The following is a 27,653-nucleotide window of genomic DNA, read 5'->3' on the forward strand; positions in this document are numbered from 1 at the left end:
TAGCAAAAAATCTTCAATTGCACAGTATTGCGCAATAGCAAAAAATCTTCAATTGCACAGTATTGCGCAATAGCACAGTATTGTGCAATATCAAGAAATTTTCTATTGCACAATAGCAAGAAATCTTCAACTGCACAGTATTGGGCAATAGCAAGAAATCTTCAATTGCACAGTATTGCGCAATAGCAAAAAATCTTCAATTGCACAGTATTGCGCAAAAGCATGAAATCTTCAATTGCACAGTATTGCGCAATAGCAAGAAATCTTCAATTGCACAGTATTGCACAATAGCAAGAAATCTTCAATTGCACAGTATTTCACAATAGCAAGAAATCTTCAATTGCACAGTATTGCGCAATAGCAAGAAATCTTCAATTGATAACAAATACAAATGTTTAAACCAATTTCGATAGGATTAATTAATTCTTTAATTTTTGGGGGTTCTAACCTTGTATCATTTTTTTGGATATTGGGCCCCATTTTTAAATTGGTCTACATTGAGGTCAAAAGGGTCCAAAATTAAACTTTGTTTGATTTCATCAAAAACTGAATTATTGCGGCTGTATGATTTGCTGAATCTTATTGTGCATTTAGATTTTTATTTTGGGCCCTGTTTTCAAATAAGTTCAGATTAAGGTTTGAAGGGTCCAAAATTAAACTTCGTTTGCTTTCAACTAAAATTAAATTATTGGTGTTTTTTTATATGCTGAATCTAACCATGTTGTTAGATTTTGGATATCAGACCATTCTAGGTAAATTAAATGTCCCATTTCAAATTTTTAAGATCTTTGACCACATTTATTTTGTGTCAGAAACCTATATTATGTCAAAAATTTTATCACAATTAAAATTTAGACAGTATCGAGCTTGAATATTGTGTCCAAACTTGCCCCAATTGTTCAGGGTTCGACCTCTGCGGTCGTATCAGGCTGCGCTCAGCGAAGCATTTTATATTAATTTATTATTAATTTATTAGTATTTTATAGAGCTACTGTTAATGAGTTGATTTTTTTAAATAATTAGGATTTGTATAAGCTTGTTATTAATGATATTGTTCATAAGTTAGCAATTATTTTATTTCAGCATTCAGAAGCAGTAAATAGAAATCTTGAATCACAATTCCAGAGGGAGAGCAGACAGAGAGCATCAGGTATCATTTGAAGTTTATATACAGTCGTATTAATTTTATATTCATAAACCATTGTAAACTTATTGTGCAACATATGACTTATTGTGCAACATATGAAGATATTGTACCAATATTGGTTGAAATAATAGGTGAAAAAACTGTTGCTTTTAATAATGTTATCTGATAACTCTTTTTTAAAACATTCCTATATCTTTTAGGATCATTGAAAGGTATGTCTTTTAAAAACTGATTGGTCTTATTTCAATGTTTTTGTTGTTGTCCAGCTTGAATGAAAGTTGTGGAAGCAAGACATAGCTATCCTACATTCTGTCTTCAGAATCTCATTGTCAACATTAAGATTCTTTCTGTGGTTTAATTTTTTTTAAACATAGATAACTTTTCAAACATTGAAGGAATTTTATGAGACTTAGACAGAAGCTCATTTTTGTTTAAAAAAACATTATCTAGATCAAACTTTATATATTTTATTATTATACCCTCGCTTAAAAAAAGTGGGGGTATACTGTTTTACCTCTGTATGTCCGTCCATCCATCCATCCATCCGTCAGTCTGTCAGTCCGTCAGTCCATCCATCCGTCCCATGAAAATTTTTCATCACATTACTCAGGAACTACAATACAAGGATTTCTGAAATTTGGTTTCAGGGTTTATATAGGTCAGCTGTACCGTGTGATGCGTTCTCAGATTGATCACTAAACAACTTCCTGTTTACTGAACACTTACATCATTTTACACAACACATCCAAGTTGAAAATTTTCGTCACATTTTTCTCAGGAACTACATTACAAGGATTTCTGAAATTTGGTTTCAGTGTTTATATAAGTCAGCTATACCGTGTGATGCGTTTTTAGATTCATCAATCAACAACTTCCTGTTTACCGTCAAGTATTTGGGCTGGGGGTATCATCAGTGAGCAGTTGCTCCCAGTTTCACTTGTTTTCCATATTTTATGCCCCTGCCATAGCGGTGGGTGCATTAAGTTTTACCCTTGTCCGTCTGTACGGACGTACGTCCCAAAATTGGTTTCCCTTCTCTAACTTGAGTTTGCCTCAACCAAATGTTATGAAACTTATACACAATGCTTATTAACACAAAACACAGATCAAGTATGAATTTTGGTGGCGTCATTTTAACCGTTCTAGAGTTATGCCCCTTTATAAATGAAAAAATTGCAAAATTTTTAGTTTCCGTTCTCTAACTTAAGTTTGCCTCAACCAAATGTTATGAAACTTATACGCAATGCTTATTACTACAAAACACAGATTAAGTTTGAATTTTGGTGGCATCACCTTAACCATTCTAGAGTTGTGCCCCTTTATAAATGGAAAAATTGCAAAGTTTTTATTTTCTTCTTAATATCAAGTAATTTTTAAAATTGGAGTTATCTTCCTTTGTCCATGATTGTAGTTGAATCAACTACAATCAATGCTTTATACAATGCAATGTTTATTTTTGACTTCCACTGATAAAACACAGATCAAGTTGAATTTGGGTAGTGTTACTTTAACCATTATTGAGTTATGCCCCTTTATAAATCGAAAGATTGCAAAATTTTTAGTTTCCATTCTGTGACTTTAGTTTGCCCCAACCAAACATTATGAAACTTATACACAATATTCATTACCACAAAACTAAGATCAAGTACAAATTTTTTGTTTCCGTTTTCTAAATTTAGTTTGCTTCAACCAAATGTTATGAAACTTATACACAATGCTTATTACTACATAATACAGATTAAGTACGAAATTTGGTGGTGACACTTTTACCATTCTTGAGTTATGTCCCTTTATAAACATAAAAATTGCTGAATTTTTCGTTTCCGTTCTCTAACTTTAGTTTGTCTCAACCAAATGTTATAAAACTTATACACAACCATTCTAGAGTTATGCGTGTTTACAAATAGAAAAATTGCTGAATTTTTAGTTTCTGTTCTCTACTTAAGTTAGCCTCAACCAAATGTTATGAGACTTACACACAATGCTTATTACCACAAAACTCAGATCAAGTTCAAATTTGGGTTGCGTCACTTTTACAGTTCTTAGTTATGTCCCTTTATAACTATATGATATGCAAGCGGGGGCATCATCGGTGTCCACATGTGGACACTATCCACATTTATTTGTAAGTGGACAACATTTTTGTAGTTAATATTTAAGTTCAGTTGGTTTCAAGTTTTATTAGACATCAATAACTCTGTCAAACCTTCAGAAACAGATAACATCTGAATTGCAAATATATATTATTTTTATTTATCTGTATTTCAATGATACAAATAGACTCTTATTATACCCCCGCTTTAAAAAAGTGGGGGTATACTGTTTTATCTCTGTCTGTCCATCCGTCAGTCCGTCCCATGAATATTTTTCGTCGCATTTTTCTCAGGAACTACATTACAAGGATTTCTGAAATTTGGTTTCAGGGTTTATATGAGTAAGCTATACCATGTGATGTGTTTTCAGATTCATCACTTAACAACTTCCTGTTTACCGAACACTTACATCATTTTATGCATGACATCCAAGGAGTTGAAAAGTTTAGGCACATTTTTCTCAGGAACTACATTACAAGGATTTCTGAAATTTGGTTTCAGGGTTTATATGAGTCAGCTATACCGTGTGATGCGTTTTCAGATTCATCACTCAACAAATTCCTGTTTACCGGAATATTTGGGCAGGGGTATCATCAGTGAGCAGTAGCTCACAGTTTCACTTGTTATTTTGCAGTTAACATTTATATACACAATATGTGACCTATAATGGTTTACTTTTATAAATTTTTACTTGGATGGAGAGTTGTCTCATTGGCACTCATACCACATCTTCTTATATCTATATACAGTCGGGGGTTTAATCTTTTAGACATCAAATGCATGTATGAGGGGTATTAGTGTCACTATGTTGACAGCTCTAGTTGGTTTTTGCTTGACATATTTTTAGAGCAATTCAAAAGAGAAATCCATTCCTGATTTAAGCTGAAATTATATACATTATAACAAAAATGACATCAATCAACGACAATCAAAAAGTTACAGGCTTCTGACTTGGGACAGACACAAACACAGTGGGGAAATCTATTTGCAATAAATCCTTGTAATACTTGTAACTTTTTTGCATGCATCTCCCGCCAGGTGAATTTACACTCTGTCAGAGTGTCACAATTAGGTAAAGGACACAATCGGTAAAATGACAGGTCTGATGATTATACTGGTATCTTAAGATCTAAGACAAAGAAAACATGTTGCTAGTAAGTTGATACCCACACATATGGTATCAGTCAACCAATTTGTGATGGTGACCGTTAAACTTATTTGGTGTTGATTTCAGTCAATCTTCCTCATAACTCTGTTGGAGCAGTTTGTTGTGTAAGGAGCACATCCCTGTTTATGTTAGTGTGAACATGCACAAGTGAACATTTTAGCTGAGATATGTAAACGCCATATGACGGTGCAGAGGCTATGTTCCTGTAAAAGAAAAATTGATGTCTAATAAAACTTGAAACCAACTGAACTTAAATATTAACTACAAAAATGTCGTCCACTTACAAATAAATGTGGATAGTGTCCACATGTGGACACAGATGATACTTTCAGTAGTATCCTTAATCTCAAGTTCACTATGTGGAAAATTGGTGACTGGAAAAAGCTTTTAATTGGTGTGGTTTCTGGCGTAAACAAACTATTGATTTTTTCTACTTTTTTATAAAAATAGTAACTTTTTTAGCTCAACTGGCCCTAAGGTTCACTGGAATGATTCCAGGTGTTTTCAAATGGGTCCCTTGACCATCAAATTGGGAATTTTCATCCAAATTTGTAATTTTTTATGCATAAAATCTAAGACAAAATAACATTATTTTCCTATAAAAAGGGAAAATGAATATTAAGTTTCACCTGTACACTGCTGTAAATAAGTTTTAACATTTTGAATAATCCTGGACAGGCTATTGGTTATGATATATATGATTACCAGATCGCTTTACAGTTATTGGATTGAGACCAGGGATGTTGTTACATGAAGATTATTGCACATGATGCACTATCTTTTGTAGGCTTGCATCTTAGCTATGGTTACCTCAGCCTTTTACATATATAAGGGAATGACCATTTAACTTCAAAAGGGGGGGGGGGGGGTTATGGTTTTTTACTAACAAAATATTCTGATCCCCAATTTGAAAAAACTATTCTGGTCAAGCAGATGACAAAAAAAACATATTCTGAATCCAGATTTTCCCCATACCTTATAGTGTTGAATATTGAAAAAAATAAAAATAATACCTTATAGCGTTGAATAAAAAACCATAACCCCCCTTGAAGTTAAATGGTTGCACCCTAAAAGCTAACATAAACTACTTAAAAAAATCATCCATTGGGTATTTTTTTCAACAACAGGTCATCTTTATAAATTTACATCGATTCAAATGGATTTCAAATTGAACTGGCCAATTATCGAATTTAGAAAAGCAATTACAAAAGTTCAAGTACTTAATTGATAAGATATTTTTGTGATTTTTGCTTGCTGTTTAATATGTAGAAGGTTGCCATAGTTTTACTTTAGGTGTAACCCTAAGAACATGAAGAAACAGGAAATTAAAGCATTGAACCATTGTATTTTAATATTATTTGGATCATCTTCACAACTTTTGAAACATTTCCATAATGTTGACATCCTATTTCATGAATGATCTATCATCCACATGTATTTTCAAACACGCTCAAACTTTCGTCTTTTGAGGAAATAGAGCCTGACCAAATATAAAATAATTTCTTTTACAAAACAAGTTTTCATCATATTATATAACCAGCTCTGCTGGGCGATCTGCTTTTAAGAGATCGGCGCCCATCAAAATTTATTCATCAATGGTATATCAAAATTTAAATTTTGCTCTCTGCCGAGGTCTGCTTTAATGAGACCCATTTTGACAAAAAGCATCTTTTTAATCGACCTGCTGGTCGATCTGCTTTTACGAGATCAAATACACCCATAACATTTTCATCACTATTGAATCTGGCTGCTAAAATTGTTTACCACATGTTGACATAATTAAATTGTTGTTAATAAAATGCGATCATTGACAGCATTCTTATCGAGATTTTTAAATGCTTTGACGACAAACTATCAAAAATTATAGTTGCCTAAATTGGTGAAAGAAACATTTCCGGAAATATCAATTTTTATTTTATTTTTCCTGAATTGGGAATTTATATTCACATTAATTTTGTTAGGGCTGCCAGCCGATTTTAGGGCCGCTGAGCGACCCTCAACAATATACATGTAGTAGAATCAACCCTGGTTCAAGTGAGCTTTTCTCATCACTTGTTGTCCTTCACCTGTTGTCGTCTATTAACTTTTACAACTTAAACAACTGGGCCAAATTTAAGTAAACTTGGCCAAAATCATCATTGAGGTATTTAGTTTAAAAATGTGTACGGTGGCAATATGGATGACCCTACCTGCCAACCAAGATGGCTGACATGGCTAAAAATAGAACATTGGGGTAAAATGCAAGTTTTGTCTGTTATTTTGAAAACAGTTATAAATAGAGAAAATCTGACAGAGCAAAAATGTTAAGAAAGTTGAGCTCTACCAATTGTCCACATACGTCAAAACTCTCGGACAACTTCTTACAGGAGTTATTGCCCTTAAATGACAAATTTTACCATTTTTTTTCATGTTTGCTTATTATCTTGAAAACTATGATAGAAAGAGAGAAACTTAAATTGCAAAAATGATCAACAAGACAAGTTCTGCAAATAAGTGTGCAATGGCCGAAATCGTCAGTTGACTCCATATTAGAGTTATTACCCTTTTATAACGATTTTTACCAATTTTTTGCGTTTTTTCCTTATATCTTAAAAATTATAAAGGATAGATAGAAACTTAAATAAGCAAAAATTTTCAGCAAGACAAGATCTACAATTAAGACAATTTTTGAGAAATCGTCCGACGATTCCTTATAGGAGTTATAAGTTATAAGAAGATGTGGTATGAGTGCCAATGAGACAACTCTCCATCCAAGTCACAATTTGTAAAAGTAAACCATTATAGGTCAAAGTACGGCCTTCAACACAGAGCCTTGGCTCATACCGAACAGCAAGCTAATAAGTTCCCCAAAAATGACTAGTGTTAAACCTTTCAAACAGGAAAACCAACGGTCTAATCTATATAAAAAACAGGAAACCAGAAACACTTATGAACCACATCAACAAACACAACCACTGAACAACAGGTTCCTGACTTAGGACAGGTGCAAACAAATGCCCTTTAATGACGATGTTTACCATTTTTTTTGCATTTTGCCATATATGATAAAAATTGTAATAGATAAATAGACACTTTAAATCACAAAAATTATCAGCAAGGCAAGATCTAATAAGTCAAATTTTTCCGATATAGTTAGTTGACTATCACTCTTTATAGGAGTGATTGCCCTTAAATGAGGATTTTTTTACCCTCTTTTGTGTTTTAAGCAAAAACTAAAGAAGATTGAGAAAAACTAAACAGACTAAATGATCAGTAATACAAGATCAACAAAACAGATTTTTTTCAGGAATTGTATTCTCGTTTACAATGTTGGAGATTGTCCTTTGTTAAATATGCACATAGACCAAGGTGAGCAACACAGGCTCTTTAGAGCCTCTAGTTTGATATAATTTCTATCAATCATCTTTGCAATAACTAAGCTGCTGTACACATCATTAATAATGAATGGAAGGCTCCTGCATAAAAAGTTTACATATTTTACCTGTGATGAATGGTGCAAAATTCCTAAAAATCTGGAAATAAAAATTTCCAGAGTTGATGATTTCAGTAGCATCAAAACCTTTATGTTGAGTTTAATATGTCTATTTCAAAATAAATATATAATATTTTGTTTATATATTTTTTTTTATACTGGGTTGAAGGTTTTAAATAGATAACCCAAGTATAATTTTTTTTTCTCTACAGTGACAGTTTTAGGAATACCTTCAATTGTTTTGGACAGTACAACCTACACGATTCAAAAAGGTGATACACTAAGACTCAGATGTCAAATTGAATCAAGAAAATCAATGCCAGTTGTTAAAGTGATCTGGTGGAGAAAAGTCAAAAGTAATGATGTAAAAGTACCAGTTCAAAATGTTATGAAGTACAGGGGTGGAACAAGGACTATTCCTTCATTGACTATACTAGATGTTAAAGATGATGACAAGGGATCGTACTGGTGTGAGGCAATTAACAGTATTGGTCCATCTTTTAGTGAAACTGTTGAAGTAAATGTTGAAGCAGGTAATTTTTTCATTATTTTATAAAGCTTTGGTTGTTGGTACTTCTCTTGATTTATGAATATTCAGTTACAAAGGAAATTATTTTTCTTTGATTTTTTTTCGCTCAACCTGTTCTTAAATGATACTACAGTAGAGATATGGAAATTACAATGAGAAAATAAAACACTGTTTTTGAATATGTATAAAATTACTGTATTAAATTGTTCATGTAGGTAGTTACAAATATATATGTATGAAATTTATATCAGCAGTGTATCCAACAAGTTCAAATATCTGTGCCGATCAATTATTTTTAAAAGAGTTACCTCTCATAGAAATATTAATTATATGGCAAATTGCATTATAAGTGCCCTCAAACCAAATGCTCTAAGATATTTATAAAAAGTTTTAAAGAACCACCCAAAAAAAGTTTGATTAGTTAATGACAAATACAATATGTGCAACACAGGGGACATTGGAACTCTGTTCTTGTATTTACTGCAGTTATTGGACTTTGACCATTTGTTGGAGTATTGTAATAACACCTGATGAACGCCTCTGAGACCATTTTACAGAACGCTGTCATACTTGGTAGGATTGTTTGCCATTATTTGTTGTTGACCATATTGTACCGTCATTTGTATTTGATCATTTTCCCAGGAGTTATGGGTCTTTTACCATATTTTGACTATCGTACCACAATGACGCAATTTTTCCTAGAATGTTTTTATCTGTTTCTAAGTAAAGTTCTTTTTTATGACATATGTCTAATCTTCATTGTCCCCAGCACGACAAGTTTATGGGGACATAAAAATACCGGAAGTCTGTCCGTTATCAAACTTATATCAGATGTTTATATCAGCAATGTCTTTATCACATTCAAAAGTCATTGCCGATCAACTTTTAAAAAAAAGTTATGCCCCTTTGAAATGTTAATTACTGTAAATTCATAAATTATTGCATGCATTTGTTATTGCATGCATTTATTATTGGGATTTTTGAAGAATTGACAAAAATGCAAGATTAATTATTGCATTGCAGGAAAATCTGCATACAGATATATGTATCATATATCAGAATACGAGTTCTTATTGTTGCAATAATCACCAAGTTGCATTATTGGCATTTATGAAAAGCTTGCAATAATTTCTAAATTTACAGTATATGGAAAATTTCAATGTAACCACTCTGACATGTTCAATTCCTACCAGATTTTTTATCAATTTTATATCGTATGTTTATATCAGCAATGTCTCAGACAAGTTAAACAGTGCTGATTAATTATTTTTACTACCGCGTATATTGGTATGACCTTGGCGTCGTCGTTGTCGGCGTCGTCGTCGTCGTCCGAAGACGCATTGGTTTTCGCACTCTAACTTTAGTTTAAGTGAATGGATCTCTATGAAATTTGACCATAAGGTTCAATACCACAAAAGGAAGGTTGGGATTGATTTTGGGGGTTATGGTATAAACAGTTAAGGAATTAGGGGCCCAAAAGGGGCCAAAATTAAGCATTTTTGTAACTTCCAGACATAACTTGTGTGTTAGTGTATGGATCTCTCTGACATTGTACCACAAGGTTCAATATCACAAAGGGAATGCTGGGATTGATTTTGGGGGTAATTGCCTTAAAATTGTAGGAATTAGGGGCCAAAAAAGGGGCAAAAAACAAGCATTTTTCTAGTTTCATGACAATAACTTGTGTGTAAGTCTATGGATCTTTCTGATTTTGTACTACAAGGTTCCATATCACAAAGGGAAAGCTGGAGTTGAGTTTGGGGGCAATTGCCCGAAATGTTAAGGAATAAGGGGCCAAAAATAAGCATTTTTCTAGTTTCCAGACAATAACTTGTGTTCAAGTGTATGGATTTCTCTGAAATTGTACTGCAAGGTACCATACCACAAAGGGAAGGCTGGGATGGATTTTGGGGGTAATTGCCTCAAAAATTTAGGAATTAGGGGCCAAAAAGGGAAAAAAACCAGCATTTTTCTAGTTTCAGGACAATAACTTGTGTGTAAGTGTATGGATCTTTATGAAATTGTACTACAAGGTTCCATATCACAAAGGGAAAGCTGGGTTTGAGTATGGGGGTAATTACCCTAAATGTTTAGGAATTTGGGGCCAAAAAGGGGCAAAAAAACACATTTTTCTAGTTTCCAGACAATAACTTGTGTTCAAGTGTATGGATCTCTCTGAAATTGTACTGCAAGGTACCATACCACAAAGGGAAGGCTGGGATTGAGTTTGGGGGTAATTGCCCTAACTGGTTAGGAATTTGGGGCCAAAAAGGGTCCAAAAACAAGCATTTTTCTAGTTTCCAGACAATAACTTGTGTTCAAGTGTATGGATCTCTCTGAAATTGTACTGCAAGGTACCATACCACAAAGGGAAGACTGGGATTGAGTTTGGAGGTAATGGATCATTAGGGGGTTCAAAAAATTTGGGGGGGGGATTTTTTAATTTTTTTTCCTTTTTTTTCTTTAAAATTTTCCTTTTTAAATTGGTTATTTCTGATTTATATATAAAAGCAAATAAAAATGATATGGTTTGAATAGGTAAATTAAAAATTTTTAAGTTCTTAGACCACATTCATTCTGTGTCGGAAACCTATGCTGTGTCAAATATTTAATCACAATCCAAATTCAGTGCTGTATCAAGCTTGAATGTTGTGTCAATACTTGCCCCAACTGTTCAGGGTTCGACCTCTGCGGTCGTATCAAGCTGCGCCCAGCGGAGCATTTTATTAAAAAATGTTATGCCCTTGCAAATATTAATTAGAAAGAAAATTGCATTGTATGTGCTTTCATGTGTACAATTCTTGCTAGATTTTTATCAAACCTATATATAGTTAGCATCAGCAATGTCCCGGACAAGTTTGAAATTCAGTGCCCATCAACTTTTTTTAAAAGAGTTTATGCCCCTTGGAAATATTGTTTTATAGAAAATTGCTTTGTAAGTGCTCTCATAAGTATAATTCTTGCCAGATTTTTATCAACCTTATATCAGAGATTCATTTCATCAATGTCTTGGTCAAGTTGCAAATTAGTGCAGATGAATTTTTTTAAAGAGTTATGCCCCTTGAAAATATTTGTTTTATGGAAAATTGCATTGTAAGGTCTTCACCCTTAATTTCTTTAAGAGTTTTAATTTTTTTTTAAGTTATTGCCCTTGAACACATAAAATATGTGCAATGTGTGGGAAATTGAAACTTTGTTCTTTTATTGAAATAGCATGCATATTGTTCAAATAGGGAATACAAACTTTTTAAGGATACATTGTGTTGGGATTTTTTTTTAGAATATTTGTAAGCATTGCAAACATCTTGAACTGCAACTTAATATTGCAAAAATAATATATGAAGCATTTACACATCTTGACATACAATCATTTTTATACGACCGCAAAAATTAAAAATTTTTTGGTCGTATATTGGTATGACGTTGGCGTCGTCGTTGTCGTTGTCGTCGTCGGCGTCGTCCGAAGACACATTGGTTTTCGCACTCTAACTTTAGTTTAAGTGAATGGATCTCCATGAAATTTTACCATAAGGTTCAATACCACGAAAGGAAGGTTGGGATTGATATTGGGGGTTATGGTACCAACAGTTAAGGAATTAGGGGCCAAAAAGGGGCCACAAATAAGCATTTTTGTAACTTCCAGACAATAACTTGTGTGTAAGTGTATGGATCTCTCTGATATTGTACCACAAGGTTCCATATCACAAAGGGAAGGCTGTAATTGATTTTGGGGGTAATTGCCTCAAAATTTTAGGAATTAGGGGCCAAAAAAGGGGCAAAAAACAAGCATTTTTCTAGTTTCATGACAATAACTTGTGTGTAAGTGTTTGGATATTTCTGAAATTGTACTACAAGGTTCCATATCACAAAGGGAAAGCTGGAATTGAGTTTGGGGGTAATTGCCCGAAAGGTTTAGGAATTGGGGGCCAAAAAGGGGCCAAAAATAAGCATTTTTCTAGTTTCCAGACAATAACTTGTGTTCAAGTGTATGGATCTCTCTGAAATTGTACTGCAAGGTACCATACCACAAAGGGAAGGCTGGTATTGAGTTTGGGGGTGATGAATCATAAGGGGGTTCAAAAAATTTGGGAGGGGGGATTTTTTGTTTTTCTTTTTTTTTTCTTTTAAAATTTTCCATTTTAAGTTGGTTATTTCTGATTAATATTTGAGAGAATAATAATGATATGGTAGGAGATACACACCAAACAGGATGTGTAAATTATTATATAATAAGTATTGTGCAATAGCAAGAAATTTTCAATTGCACAGTATTGCACAATAGCAAGAAATCTTCAATTGCACAGTATTGCGCAATAGCAAGAAATCTTCAATTGCACAGTATTGCGCAATAGCAAGAAATATCCAATAGCACAATATTGCGCAATAGCAAGAAATTGTCAATTGTACAGTATTGCGCAATAGCAAGAAATATTCAATTGCACAGTATTGTGCAAAAGAAGATACTTCGTATAAATTGCTTATTTCTTGATCAATTTCAATGGGGTTTTATTCTTGAATTCTTGGGGTTCTTTAATATGCTGAATCTAACCATGTATTAAGTTTTTGGATTTTGGGCCCCATTTTTAAATTGGTCCACATTGAGGTCCAAAGGGTCCAAAATTTAACTTTGTTTGATTTCATCAAAAATTGAATTATTGGGGTTCTTTGATATGCCGAATCTAACCGTGTATTTAGATTCTTAATTTTTGGTTCCGTTTTCAAATTGGTCTACATTAAGGTCCAAAGGGTCCAAAATTAAACTTAGTTTGATTTTAACAAAAATTGAATTTTTAGGGTTCTTTGATATGCTGAATCTAAACCTGTATTTAAATATTAGATTTTTGGGCCCAGTTTTCAAGTTGGTCCAAATCAGGGTCCAAAATTAAACTTTGTTTGATTTCAACAAAAATTGAATATATGGGGTTCTTTGATATGCTGAATCTAACCATGTATTTAGATTTTTGATTTTTGGGCCCCGTTATCAACTTTGTCCACATTGAGGTCAAAAGGGTCCAAAATTAAACTTTGTTTGATTTCATCAAAAATTGAATTCTTGGGGTTCTTTGATATGCTGAATCTAACCATGTATTTAGATTTTGGATATTGGACCATAATAGGTGAATGTCCAATTTAAAATTTTTAAGTTCTTAGACCACATTCATTCTGTGTCAGAAACCTATGCTGTGTCAAATATTTAATCACAATCCAAATTCAGAGCTGTATCAAGCTTGAATGTTGTGTCCATACTTACCCCAACTGTTCAGGGTTCGACCTCTGCGGTCGTATCAAGCTGCGCCCTGGAGCATTTTATTTAAAATATCAGAATAAAAAGATATTAATAAATGTATAGAATACATTAAAAGTTAAGAACTGCAGTAAATGTGCATTTTTAGCTCACCTTTCGGCCCACATGGCCAAGTGAGCTTTTCTCATCATTTTGCGTTTGTTATCCGTTGTCGTCCGTGAACTTTTACAAAAATCTTCCCCTCTGAAACTAGTCAGTGTCAAATTTAACCAAAATTGGCCACAATCATCATTGTGGTATCTAGTTAAAAAAATGTGTCCAATGACCCCGACTGCCAACCAACATGGATGACATGGCTAAAAATAGAAACATAGGGGTAAAATGCAAGTTTTGTCTTTTATCTTGAGAACTGCTATTTTTAATAGAGAAAATCTTACAAGGCAGAAATGTTCAGAATGTCGAGATTAACCAGTGTACATTTACATCAAAACTTATACGACTTCTCACAGGAGTTTATGCTCTTAAATGAAGAATTTTACCAATTTTAATCAATTTTGTCTATTATTTGTAAAATTTTAATAGATACAGAGAAAGTTGAAATAACAAATATGATCAGCAGGACAAGATCTACAAATAAGTCAACATGGCCGATATTGTACAAACTTTTATCAGGGACTAAACTTTTTTTTTTTCTTTTCTTTTTTTTTTTCAGTAGTCAGGCTTTTACAATCCCTGTACATCACCACCTGACTATGGTGTTGAGGGGTTTGGTGAATAAAACAAAATTTGAATAATTGACTACCCTTTTTCTACTACTGTGAATATATATTATATGAATATCAACATTTAGCGTATTTACCTGACGATATCGGGATATGGTTATTTAGTCGAATCGTAACAGGAAGTTGTGATAATATTAAAAAACTGACATGGATAAAATTATAAACAATGTAAAAATGTTCAGGCTTTAATTAGAGCTGTATTTGGGTAAGTTGATGCAATCATACGATCTGTATTGTGTCTTATACTCTTAGAGGCAAATAATCTTTAACGACTATATTATATTAATGTGTAAACACGTTAATTATGATCTATGAAAGTCAAGTAGTTCGTGCTTTTTTCTGAGTAAGTTTTAAAATATTTCAAACAAATATACTTTACTGTGGGTTAGCATTCGTTAGCTGTCACTATCCTATAGATTAACAACTGTTATATATTGATAATTTAGAATTTTCATTGAAGGTGGAGCACGAATGCCGTGTTAATTAATTCTTTTGATGTGTCTTTTGTATGCAAGAGTGACCTACCTTTGTACTATGTTTCAATTCGAAAAAGTCTATTGAATCTATGCGTGTATGGTCTACCTTGAACAGGTTCATAATTTTATATTTACGTATAGTTATTTGATTTAATTTTTTTAAATAATTACAATATTGATAAATTCAATATATTTTAGTTTTTATACGACCGCAAAAATTGAAAATTTTTTGGTCGTATATTGGTATGACGTTGGCGTCGTCGTCGTCGTCGTCGTCGTCCGGCGTCGTCCGAAGACACATTGGTTTTCGCACTCTAACTTTAGTTTAAGTGAATGGATCTCCATGAAATTTTACCATAAGGTTCAATACCACGAAAGGAAGGTGGGGATTGATTTTGGGGGTTATGGTACCAACAGTTAAGGAATTAGGGGCCAAAAAGGGGCCAAATATAAGCATTTTTGTAACTTCCAGACAATAACTTGTGTGTAAGTGTATGGATCTCTCTGACATTGTACCACAAGGTTCCATATCACAAAGGGAAGGCTGTAATTGATTTTGGGGGTAATTGCCTCAAAATTTTAGGAATTAGGGGCCAAAAAAGGGGCAAAAAACAAGCATTTTTCTAGTTTCATGACAATAACTTGTGTGTAAGTGTTTGGATATTTCTGAAATTGTACTACAAGGTTCCATATCACAAAGGGAAAGCTGGAATTGAGTTTGGGGGTAATTGTCCGAAACGTTTAGGAATTGGGGGCCAAAAAGGGGCCAAAAATAAGCATTTTTCTAGTTTCCAGACAATAACTTGTGTTCAAGTGTATGGATCTCTCTGAAATTGTACTGCAAGGTACCATACCACAAAGGGAAGGCTGGGATTGAGTTTGGGGGTGATGAATCATAAGGGGGTTCAAAAAATTTGGGGGGGGGGGATTTTTTTTTTTCTTTTTTTTTCTTTTTTTCCTTTTTTTTTCCTTTTAAAATTTTCCATTTTAAGTTGGTTATTTCTGATTAATATTTAAAAGCAAATAATAATGATATGGTAGGAGATACACACCAAACAGGATGTGTAAATTATTATATAATGAGTATTGTGCAATAGCAAGAAATTTTCAATTGCACAGTATTGCACAATTGCAAGAAATCTTCAATTGCACAGTATTGCGCAATAGCAAGAAATCTTCAATTGCACAGTATTGCGCAATAGCAAGAAATATCCAATAGCACAATATTGCGCAATAGCAAGAAATTGTCAATTGTACAGTATTGCACAATAGCAAGAAATATTCAATTGCACAGTATTGTGCAAAAGAAGATACTTCGTATAAATTGCTTATTTCTTGATCAATTTCAATGGGGTTTTATTCTTGAATTCTTGGGGTTCTTTAATATGCTGAATCTAACCGTGTATTAAGTTTTTGGATTTTGGGCCCCGTTTTTAAATTGGTCCACATTGAGGTCCAAAGGGTCCAAAATTAAACTTTGTTTGATTTCATCAAAAATTGAATTATTGGGGTTCTTTGATATGCCGAATCTAACCGTGTATTTAGATTCTTAATTTTTGGTTCCGTTTTCAAATTGGTCTACATTAAGGTCAAAAGGGTCCAAAATTAAACTTAGTTTGATTTTAACAAAAATTGAATTTTTAGGGTACTTTGATATGCTGAATCTAAACATGTATTTAGATTTTTGATTATGGGCCCAGTTTTCAAGTTGGTCCAAATCGGGGTCCAAAATTAAACTTTGTTTGATTTCAACAAAAATTGAATATATGGGGTTCTTTGATATGCTGAATCTAACCATGTATTTAGATTTTTGATTTTTGGGCCCCGTTATCAACTTTGTCCAAATTGAGGTCAAAAGGGTCCAAAATTAAACTTTGTTTGATTTCATCGAAAATTGAATTCTTGGGGTTCTTTGATATGCTGAATCTAACGATGTATTTAGATTTTTTATTTGTGGACCCGCTATCAAATTGGTTCATATTGAGGTCAAAAGGGTCCAAAATTAAACTTTGTTTGATTTCATCAAAAATTGAATTATTGGGGTTCTTTGATATGCCAAATCTAACCGTGTATTTAGATTTTTAATTTTGGGTCCCGTTTTTTAAATTGGTCTACATTAAGGTCCAAAGGGTCCAAAATTAAACTTAGTTTGATTTTAATAAAAATTGAATTTTTGGGTTCTTTGATATGCTGAATCTAAACATGTGTTTAGATTTTTGATTATGGGACCAGTTTTCAAGTTGGTCCAAGTTGGGGTCCAAAATTAAACTTTGTTTGATTTCAACAAAAATTGAATATATGGGGTTCTTTGATATGCTGAATCTAAACATGTATTTAGATTTTAGATTTTTGGCCCAGTTTTCAAGTTGGTCCAAATTGGGGTCCAAAATTAAACTTTGTTTGATTTCAACAAAAATTGAATATATGGGGTTCTTTGATATGCTGAATCTTACCATGTATTTAGATTTTTTATTTTGTGGGCCTGCTATCAAATTGGTTCACATTGAGGTCAAAAGGGTCCAAAATTAAACTTTGTTTGATTTCATCAAAAATTGAATTATTGGGGTTCTTTGATATGCCAAATCTAACCGTGTTTTTAGATTTTTAATTTTGGGTCCCGTTTTTTAAATTGGTCTACATTAAGGTCCAAAGGGTCCAAAATTAAACTTAGTTTGATTTTAACAAAAATTGAATTCTTGGGGTACTTTGATATGCTGAATCTAAACATGTGTTTAGATTTTTGATTATGGGCCCAGTTTTCAAGTTTGTCCAAGTTGGGGTCCAAAATTAAACTTTGTTTGATTTCAACAAAAATTGAATATATGGGGTTCTTTGATATGCTGAATCTAACCATGTATTTTGATTTTGGACATTGGACCATAATAGGTAAATTAAAAAAATTGAAGTTCTTAGACCACATTCTTTCTGTGTCAGAAACCTATGCTGTGTCAAATATTTAATCACAATCCAAAGTCAGAGCTGTATCAAGCTTGAATGTTGTGTCCATACTTGCCCCAACTGGTCAGGGTTCGACCTCTGCGGTCGTATCAAGCTGCGCCCAGCGAAGCATTTTATTATTATTGGTTTATTAAAGACGTTCATGTATATTCATAATTTTATTTATTTGTTTTGAAACGTTTAAAATTATTATATACCAGTATAAAGAACCTTTCATATTTTTGGAAATATTATTTAGTTACATTCAAGTATCATTCTCATCGACCGTACAAGACCCTCATGGATAGTCAAGGTTATTATAACCCCCCCTGTCATCAACAAGATACTCAGTTTTATGAGGTAACCTAATGTGAGAGTGCAGATAGTGCATTTGCATCATCTAACCTACAACAGCATTGATCCTGCTACTTGTAAAAACATTTATTGTTTTAATATGGTGTATATAATTATGTCAGATTTCAAATGAAGCAGACAAATTGCCTTAATTTGGCTGCATTACTTGATTCCCTAAAGATAAATACATGTATGCTGTGACACCCCTAACACAAACACACACACAAGATACACATACACACAAACACAAAAACAGAACAACATAAGCACCACTTTATTCCAGAAACTTCAAACATATGTCAAATGCTTAAGTGAGAAATTATGATTGGAACCTATATAAAGCATTTGAACTTTTATGAAAAAGACTATATATGAAAACCGAATTATATTATCTCCCCATAATGATAAAATGTTGGGAAAATTAACCAGAGTTATCTTACATTAATCACAAAGAGGGGCTAGCAAACAATTTTTAATTTGAGCTTAATTAACATTAAAACAATTTTCCACTAAAAATGAATGTTAATTTATTCCAGTATAAGGACTTAGTTACCCAAATCTACTAATTTTATTTGATATTATGAATTTTGATGACAACAGATAAACATGCTACAAAATTATAATAAAAAGGGGAAAAGAACAATCACACACACATACACACACTCTTACACTTGCGTTAACATAACATACATCAACTTGTGTATTGCAAAGAAAAATGTTACCTTTGTAAAGATCTGCTCTTTATAAACTAAGTTCCATTATTTTTTATATGATTTGAATCAAAAGTAATTGTTACTAATCAGTAAAAAAGTGTAATCTACTGGGGCCCAGAATTTTTGAAAAAATGGTGTGGTACCATATTTCTTTGCTATTTAATGTCCATTTCCCTGATATTTTCTTATTTTCATACGCCCGTTTACGGGACGTATTATGGTATACCGTTGACCGTCTGTCCGTCCGTCGTCAACATGTCGGACATTAACTCAAAAACCCTTTAACTAATATGCATGAAACTTTATTGAATTGTTTATATCTATTGACGTGAGCTCTCTTTTGTTTTTTTTAAATTTCAGATTTACCGTTTTACGAGTTTTGGGGTTTTATTCATTAAAAAAGGGGGGATTTTCCAGTTTTCCGACAATAACTCAAGAATGCTTTCACCAACTTGCAAGAAATTTTGGTGAATTGTTAATATCTATTGACATGAGCTCCCTTTCGATTTTTATGAATTTTAGATTTTACGTTTACGAGTTGCAGGGTTTTATTCATAAAAAAAGGGTGATTTTCCAGTTTTCTGACAATAACTAAAAAATGCTTTCAGCAATTCTCATGAAACTTTGGTGAATTTTTTATATCTGTTGATGTTAGCTCCCTTTAGAATTTTATAAATTTTAGATTTTACATTTCTGAGTTATAGGGTTTTATTCATTAAAAAAGGGGGGATTTTCCAGTTTTTCGACAATAACTCAAAAATGCTTTCATCAGTTCTCATGAATTATTTATAGCTATTGATGTAATCTCCATATTGATTTTCATAAATTTCAAATATGACATTGAGAAGAAATTGAACTTCATTTGTTTATAGTCTGACAACAGATTTACTTAGTATTGCGCAACAGCACAGTGTATTGCACAACAGCAAGAAATCTTTAATTGAATATAAATTCAATTCATATAACCGATTTCAAGTTCTTTGACTACATTTATTCAGAAACCTTTGATATGTCAAATATTTAATTACAATCCAAATTCAGACCTGTATCAAGCTTGAATATTGTGTCCATTTTTGCCCCAACTGTTCAGGGTTGGACCTCTGCGGGCGTAGCCAGCTGAGCTTAGGGAAGCAGTTTATTGCTATTAGCTCTTTAATACTTGGTTTCTTTTCATACAATTTACATTTGTGTATATAGTTCTTTGCAATTATAATCATCAAATCCAACAGTAAACTCTCATTTTGAAGGCCAAGAAAAATGTGTTTCTTAGACAATGTAAAGTTCACAAAATATTGTTTCAATTTTTGTGAAAAAGATTGCCATATAAAATTTGTTATTGGACATTCATAAAACAAATGCTCCATGGTTTCATCAGAAACCTTACAAAATGTACAAAGCTTTGAATCCTTAAGTTTAACTTTATACAAGAAAGTATTAGTTGCAATTATTGCATGCAAAAATTTGTATTGAAAAGTTCTTAAATAAGTGTCTTTACATGATTTTTGTCAAGCCTGCGACTTTTGTCGCAGAAAGATCGACATAGGGATAGTGATCAGGCAGTGTTAGCTAACTTCTTAAAAGCTTTATATTTTCCAAGGTGGAAGACTTGGATGCTTCATACTTTGTATATAGATGCCTTATATTATGAAGTTTCCGTCTATTATATGTCCATTGTCCTTGACGTCATTTTCATGGTTCAGTGACTGACTACTTGAAAAAAAAGTTAACATTTTGTGTAATGTTAATTTCTCTCTTATTATGAGTAATAGGATAACTATATTTAATATGTGCCTACCTTGCAAGGTCCTCATGCCCGTCAGACAGTTTTCATCTGACCTCTACCTCATTTCAGGTTGCACTTTGTAAATACAGCTGTTTCTCAAACCACGCCTCTTTTGGGGAGATATATAATATTCATAGATATGTTAATTTGTTAACGTACTGGTTCCCATTTATGATCTCTGTGTTTCATTTCATAGAGACATCACTTGGGAGTGTAACCAGTATAGAAAAACATGGTAGCGCCTAAATTTTAATTCTTAGGAGGTCCAAAAATGGAGGTAAGGGTAGTATAGAATTTTAGTATAAGTTTAAACTCTTAGAAGTTCAGGGCATATAAATGTTGAAAATATGCCGCTCAGCCCTATATTTTGACCTTTGAATAAAATAGTAGTGCATATAAACTTTCCTTTCTAGGATATTATTTTTCACGAAACTTCATAGTAAAAGTGTCACAGTTTTAGCCGCAAAGGGAGTTCCTATGGGAAATTGCATTGTCTATATTTACAGAATTGCAACCTATATAGGGTTAAAAATTAGAACATACAGAATTGCACAAAATCTTGTTTATCTCAGAGATTTTTAAGGATTTAACTCAAATATGAAGTTTTATAAATATTTCATGAAGATTGAAAAAATCCTGGGCCTAAACTATGATGAGTCAGCATAAATTCACAGTTTACAGTATGCATTGTTTACTTAAAGCCCTGAATAAAAAATAAATTCATGATATATGCCTACTTGTAATTTAAATTGTTTAGAAGTGCTTATATTTACTCTTCGCAGTCATTGCAACTCATTGATCCTTCTTAAATATTTTTGGTGGGGTGTTTTTGTCCTGTCGATAACCCAAAAGTAAGCCGTAACACCTAAATGTGCTTTTTTTGTGACTGCGGCATAAAAAGTACAAGCTAGAATTACAAAAAGACCTCAATAAAACTTACAATAGTGTGTTCTATCCTAAATATGTACCAATTATTCCACATTGCTAGAAACAGGGAAAAAAATTAGGAAATGTGAGGCCCCAGGGGCAAAAAACAGAGAAAAATGCCTCCCCCTGGGTCATAAAACAGATAATTTAACTTCTAAATGCTATGCTTTTATTATTTTAAAGGTCTTTTGTAAGGAAAACAATAACTGTGCTAGGAAGTTATGCAAAAATCAGATGTAAGCAGTCATTTCTATCAAACTTTTAGTGAATTTATGCACCAGACTGATATCTTCATAAATACAACTTTTGCAAATATGGCTTTGTTTAAACACTTGTAGTTCATATATTAACTAACTTATGTTAGATATATGGTTAGGGATGATACTGTTGTAACATGAATTCTAAACTGACCATTTGAGGCAGAAATTGTGAACTTTCATTGACAAATAGGCATACAGTAAGATGTGGACTGGAGACACAGGCAGGATTGGATACTTTGTATAATCTTGAATGTTGGAATGATTTACTACTAAACATTACATTTATAGTATTTTAAAATGCTTTGAATTTGTTATCAGAATAGTTTCAAACAGGTTTTAGACAGTTAATGTCAGAAAACATGCACATAGGGTAAGCTGGCAATTATTAAAGTCTTGTTTTCAAATTCTTTAAAAAATTGAAACAGGGGTATGGGTATAAAATGTACTGTAAAAGGAAACTTAGAGTATATGCAGTGATTTCTTTAAGGCTATAATTCTGATAAATAAGTATTGTTTTGAGAAAAAGTGTTTTTAGAGAGTTTTCTATTTGAATAAATGTTTGTATAGGTTGCACTTTGTAAATACAGCTGTTTCTCAAACCCCGCCTCTTTTGGGGAGATATATAATATTCATAGATATGTTAATTTGTTAACGTACTGGTTCCCATTTATGATCTCTGTGTTTCATTTCATAGAGACATCACTTGGGAATGTAACCAGTATAGAAAAACATGGTAGCGCCTAAATTTTAATTCTTAGGAGGTCCAAAAATGGAGGTAAGGGTAGTATAGAATTTTAGTATAAGTTTAAACTCTTAGAAGTTCAGGGCATATAAATGTTGAAAATATGCCGCACAGCCCTATATTTTGACCTTTTGAATAAAATAGTAGTGCATATAAACTTTCCTTTCTAGGATATTATTTTTCACGAAACTTCATAGAAAAAGTGTCACAGTTTTAGCCGCAAAGGGAGTTCCTATGGGAAATTGCATTGTCTATATTTACAGTATTGCAACCTTCATGGATCAGTGAACAAGGCCATAAAGGGGCAAAAAAAATAGCATTTTTCTAGTTTCATGACAATAACTTGTGTGTAAGTGTATGGATCTTTATGAAATTGTACTGCAAGGTTCCATATCACAAAGGGAAGGCTGGGATTGATTTTGGGGGTAATTGCCTCAAATTTAAGGAATAAGGGGCCATAAAGGGGCAAAAAAAATAGCATTTTTCTAGTTTCATGACAATAACTTGTGTGTAAGTGTATGGATCTTTATGAAATTGTACTGCAAGGTTCCATATCACAAAGGGAAAGCTGGGTTTGAGTTTAGGGATAATTGCCCTAAACGTTTAGGAATTTGGGACCAAAAAGGGGCCAAAAAAAAGACAATAACTTGTGTTCAAGTGTATGGATCTCTCTGAAATTGTACTGCAAGGTACCATACCACAAAGGGAAGGCTGGGATTGAGTTTGGGGGTGATGAATCATAAGGGGGTTCAAAAAATTTGGGTGGGGATTTTTTTTTTTCGTTTTTTTCTTTAAAATTTTCCATTTTAAATTGGTTATTTCTGATTTATATATAAAAGCAAATAATAATGATATGGTTTGAATAGGTAAATTAAAATTTTTTAAGTTCTTAGACCACATTCATTCTGTGTCAGAAACCTATGCTGTGTCAAATATTTAATTACAATCCAAATTCAGTGCTGTATCAAGCTTGAATATTGTGTCCATACTTGCCCCAACTGTTCAGGGTTCGACCTCTGTGGTCGTATCAAGCTGCGCCCTAGCGGAGCATTTTATTTTCTAATACTATATTCAATAGGTCAACTATATTTGGTGTATGGAAATATTTTACAAAGTACATGTCAGTCTGGCAGGTTTTATTTGACCTTGACCTCATTTTCATGGTTCATTGCTCAGTGTTTAGTTTTTGTGTTTTGGTCAGTTTTTCTTAAACTAGCAATAGGTTTGTTTCTTAGATACTATAAGCAATAGGTCAACTTTATTTAATGCATAGATTGATTGTAAGGTGTACATGTCTGTCTGGCATGGTTCATCTGACCTTGACCTTATTTTCATGGTTCATTGGTCATTGTTTAGTTTTCCTGTTTAAGTCTGTTTCTTAGAAACTATAAGCAATAGGTCAACTATATTTGGTGTATTGAATGATTGTAAGGTGTACATGTATTTCCAGTTTGGTTTATCTGACCTTGACCTCATTTTCTTGGATCAAGTTAAGTTTATGTGATACTTTTAGTAAAGCTTTATATTTAGGACTATCAACATAAAATCAATGGTCAGTAAAGAAGGCGAGACATTTCAGCGTGTGCACTCTTGTCTTAAAATAATATAATATTCTGACCAATCTGCAATTTCAATACCTAGTAGTTCCTCCCATTGCAAGAAATTTTCTGTTGGCAGTTGCACATTTCTGTCAACAAGATCTAGCCTTTTTGTTACACAATAATCTCTCCAAAATATTGTCAGTACAGTTAAAAGTTTTCAAAATTTACATGAGCAATGTTCTCTTTAATATGTTCTCTCATATGCTTTGGAATTTTGGCAATGAGACCATAATACTTCAAGAAATTATTTGTTTGAAGTTTTGGTCCCATCTGACCAAAATTACAAAAATCCTTAGTCTCTAAGTTAACAAGGTCAAACAAAGACTGCACTCCCTTTCTCTGCCACTGAATGAAGTATGGAAAATCTACAAGAGATGCGAAATTTAAAATATCTAATGACAAAATATCTTGAACAGAAATATTGGTACATGAAAGCTAAAAAATACATCCTTCCAAAAAGGATTGCTCAGACTATTTGAGATTTCTCTGAGTATCTACTTTTGAAAATGCAATACTCTTTCTCCACCATACTGTTCAAGGTTTTTCAATAACAATGATTGCCAATTACCATATAAATTGGATGAAAATCGCTTTATCCAGCCAATCTTAAGGTATAATATATTAAAATAATGTATACCGGTAGTAATCATATTTAAACCTCCTTGAGGAATATCTCCAATTAAAGTACTTCGTCTAATTCTATCAGGTTTTCCACTCCATATGAATTGAAAGAATAAAGTATTCAGTTCATTTAACTTTGACTCTGGCAAATTGGGTAGTGCAGTCAACAGATGAATTAGTTTTGGAAGCGCCAAAGTCTTGATAACAGTAATCTTTCCCATTAGGGTTAATTTTCTATGTTGCCAACTCTCAAGAATGCCTGACACTTCCTTTATCTTTTTGGAGAAGTTAATTTCTGGCATACTGTCAAGATCTAAAGAGAAATCAATTCCCAAAAGTTAAAAATTTGAATAGCACCACTGAAGTTTTGATTCGGGACAGAGAATCAGATCTGAATACTTTTTGTTCCCAACCCACACAGCTTTAGTTTTGGAAGAGTTAACTTTTAACCCAGATACTTTTTGGAAAGAATCAAAACATTTTAAAGTCTCCCTCAATGATATTTCACTTCCATCTAAAATAAGGAAAGTGTCGTCAGCATATTGACTCAAAAGGGATTCATTTTCATGAACAAATGTTCTCTTTATATTGGGGTTTGACCTTATTTTCATAGAAAGTAACTCAACACCTATAACAAAAATGAGGGGGTCTCCTTGTCTACAGCTTCTCTCAAAATTAAAGAAGCTTGAAAGATGACCATTATTTACAACACAACTTGATGCTTTCAAATAAAATAATTTATAAACCATCTGCAAACAGATGGTCCAAAATTGAAACTCTTCAATGTTTTTTTTCAAATAGGACCATTCGATGGAGTCAAAAGCCTTTTCAAAATCTACTAGTAGTAAAAGACCAGTTTTGTTATGTTTTTCCAAATAATGCCTCAAATCATACAATAGACGTGTATTATCACTAAACTTAACTCTTTTTCTCCAGGGGCCAGCTGGACCCCAAAATATTTTTTTCATGGGCCCAGTTGAAATTTTAGGGCACCAACCAATTTTTACACTAATAAAATAAAACTAGCATCTGGATCAAGTTTTTAAATTTTTTTCATATTTTTCTCATAAATGACTTAAAGTCATATGAAACGAGTTTCTTGAAATTTAATGTTTATGAAATTATTGAACCAATGCATGCATATATATAAACTAAGTCTTGCATGCACATTTTTTTATATTTATTACACCTCTATAACGTATTATCGACAAGTAATTTTCATTCAGTGGTTGTTGATTGCAAGCTAATTCACTTTCGAGTTTTTTACTGAAGTTTACTGGATCATGACATTGATAAACAATAAAAACAGAGCATGTGGAAAACATGACAGATAAGTGAATTGAAAGAGCCATGACATTTGTTTTTGGGTAAAGATTACAATCAAAACCCTATGGTACTGACTTCCAAGGTTTATCACTATTTTTGAGATACACAAAATATAGTGCATTGATCATAACATTCTAAACATCCTATCCATGAACATTTCCAGAAATTTATCAATGAAATATATGCTCAGATATTCAAGTAACAAAATGATGTTATACTTGTCAAGAAAATTACATAAGATGTGCAAGGTGCAGGAATCTAATATCTGTTCTAAAAATATCAATGATGTCATTGTTAAAGTTATCCTTAAAATTGGAGTTATCTTTCTTTGTTCATAATTGTAGTTGAAACTACAACCAATGCTTTATACAATGCAATGTTTAATTTTACTTCCCACTGATAAATTAAAGCAATCTTTACCCTTCAGTGCTTGTAAGCACTTTGATTATATTTTCCATGCGTTCCCATTTGTTAATTAAACTTTTCCTTAACATGGTTAAATGATTTGTTGCATTAAATTTGTTCTTTAAGGATCTGTTATTACTATTTACCTTCAAGTGCACGTTTGTTTACATTCTTTCATCACGGTTTTCCACTCACACTTGTGCTGTGCGATGGCCAAAGTTATAACGAGAGGTCTCTTAGTTAAGGTCACTGCATACAGGAAAATATCGGCAAATAAGTGTCTGGGAAGTCAATAATTCAATATCGGTACATTTATGAAGATTTTGATAATGTAAAGGATTTTCTTTTTAAAAAAAGTTCACGTTCACTTCTTTTAGAGTAAAACAATTAGCCATTCAAGTATATAAAACATATTCAACTTTTTTTTTAAATTTGAAGTTTCATATGGCTTTTATCATATTTTTATAGTTGATTATATTAAGATACAGTCTAGAGTCTAAGGTAATAAAAGTTTTTTTTAGAAATCAATCATTGTCATACATTCTTGAATTTTTATTCAACTGACATCAGCTTCTTCATGATCAAGAGTATCTGGAGCTAAAATTTTTAAGTTTTTTTTTTTTTTTTTCATTTTTAACCGGATTTTCGTAGGAAATATCGGTTATTAAAATGGTGATGTAGGGCGGGCTGCTGAGCGGATCTACAGGCGGCTGCCAAACAGTGTCAGCACAATAACATGAAAACGCTTTAACAATTTTTTTTCCAATTTAAATATGTTGTTTCCTGGGACTTAATGAAGGTCTAGTTCAATTTTCAAGATATTAGTATATCTCCTTTGTGAGTTATCACCATTTTTAATATCCAAAAGTGGAATTTTTAAATATTTTACTCTTGTTATCTTTTTTATGACTAAGCATAATGTCTTATCTCACAATAATAATTGGAGTGACAGATTTATTTGAAAATTGTCTATTTCCTAAGTGGTAGTGATTATAAGCTATATTATTAGACATTTTGAAGTTAATTACATTATTAATTATTAATTAGATCTGGGTTATATCTTAGCATATAA

The 27,653-nt window shown here is 32.5% G+C and overlaps 1 protein-coding gene across 2 annotated transcripts in view; it reads left to right on the top strand.

Annotated features, from left to right (window-relative positions):
• LOC127704133 (uncharacterized) overlaps nucleotides 1-27,653 on the top strand; it is a 46,868-nt gene that overhangs the window by 1,956 nt on the left and 17,259 nt on the right. For both annotated transcript variants that reach the window (XM_052208025.1, XM_052208026.1), the window contains exons 2-3: nucleotides 1,084-1,150; nucleotides 8,093-8,413. In XM_052208025.1, coding sequence (XP_052063985.1) covers nucleotides 1,084-1,150; nucleotides 8,093-8,413 — 388 coding nt within the window. The remainder of the gene's footprint in view (nucleotides 1-1,083; nucleotides 1,151-8,092; nucleotides 8,414-27,653) is intronic.

This window comes from Mytilus californianus, unplaced genomic scaffold (assembly GCF_021869535.1).
Source record: "Mytilus californianus isolate M0D057914Y unplaced genomic scaffold, xbMytCali1.0.p SCAF_58, whole genome shotgun sequence".
In the NCBI taxonomy this organism is placed as follows: domain Eukaryota; kingdom Metazoa; phylum Mollusca; class Bivalvia; order Mytilida; family Mytilidae; genus Mytilus; species Mytilus californianus.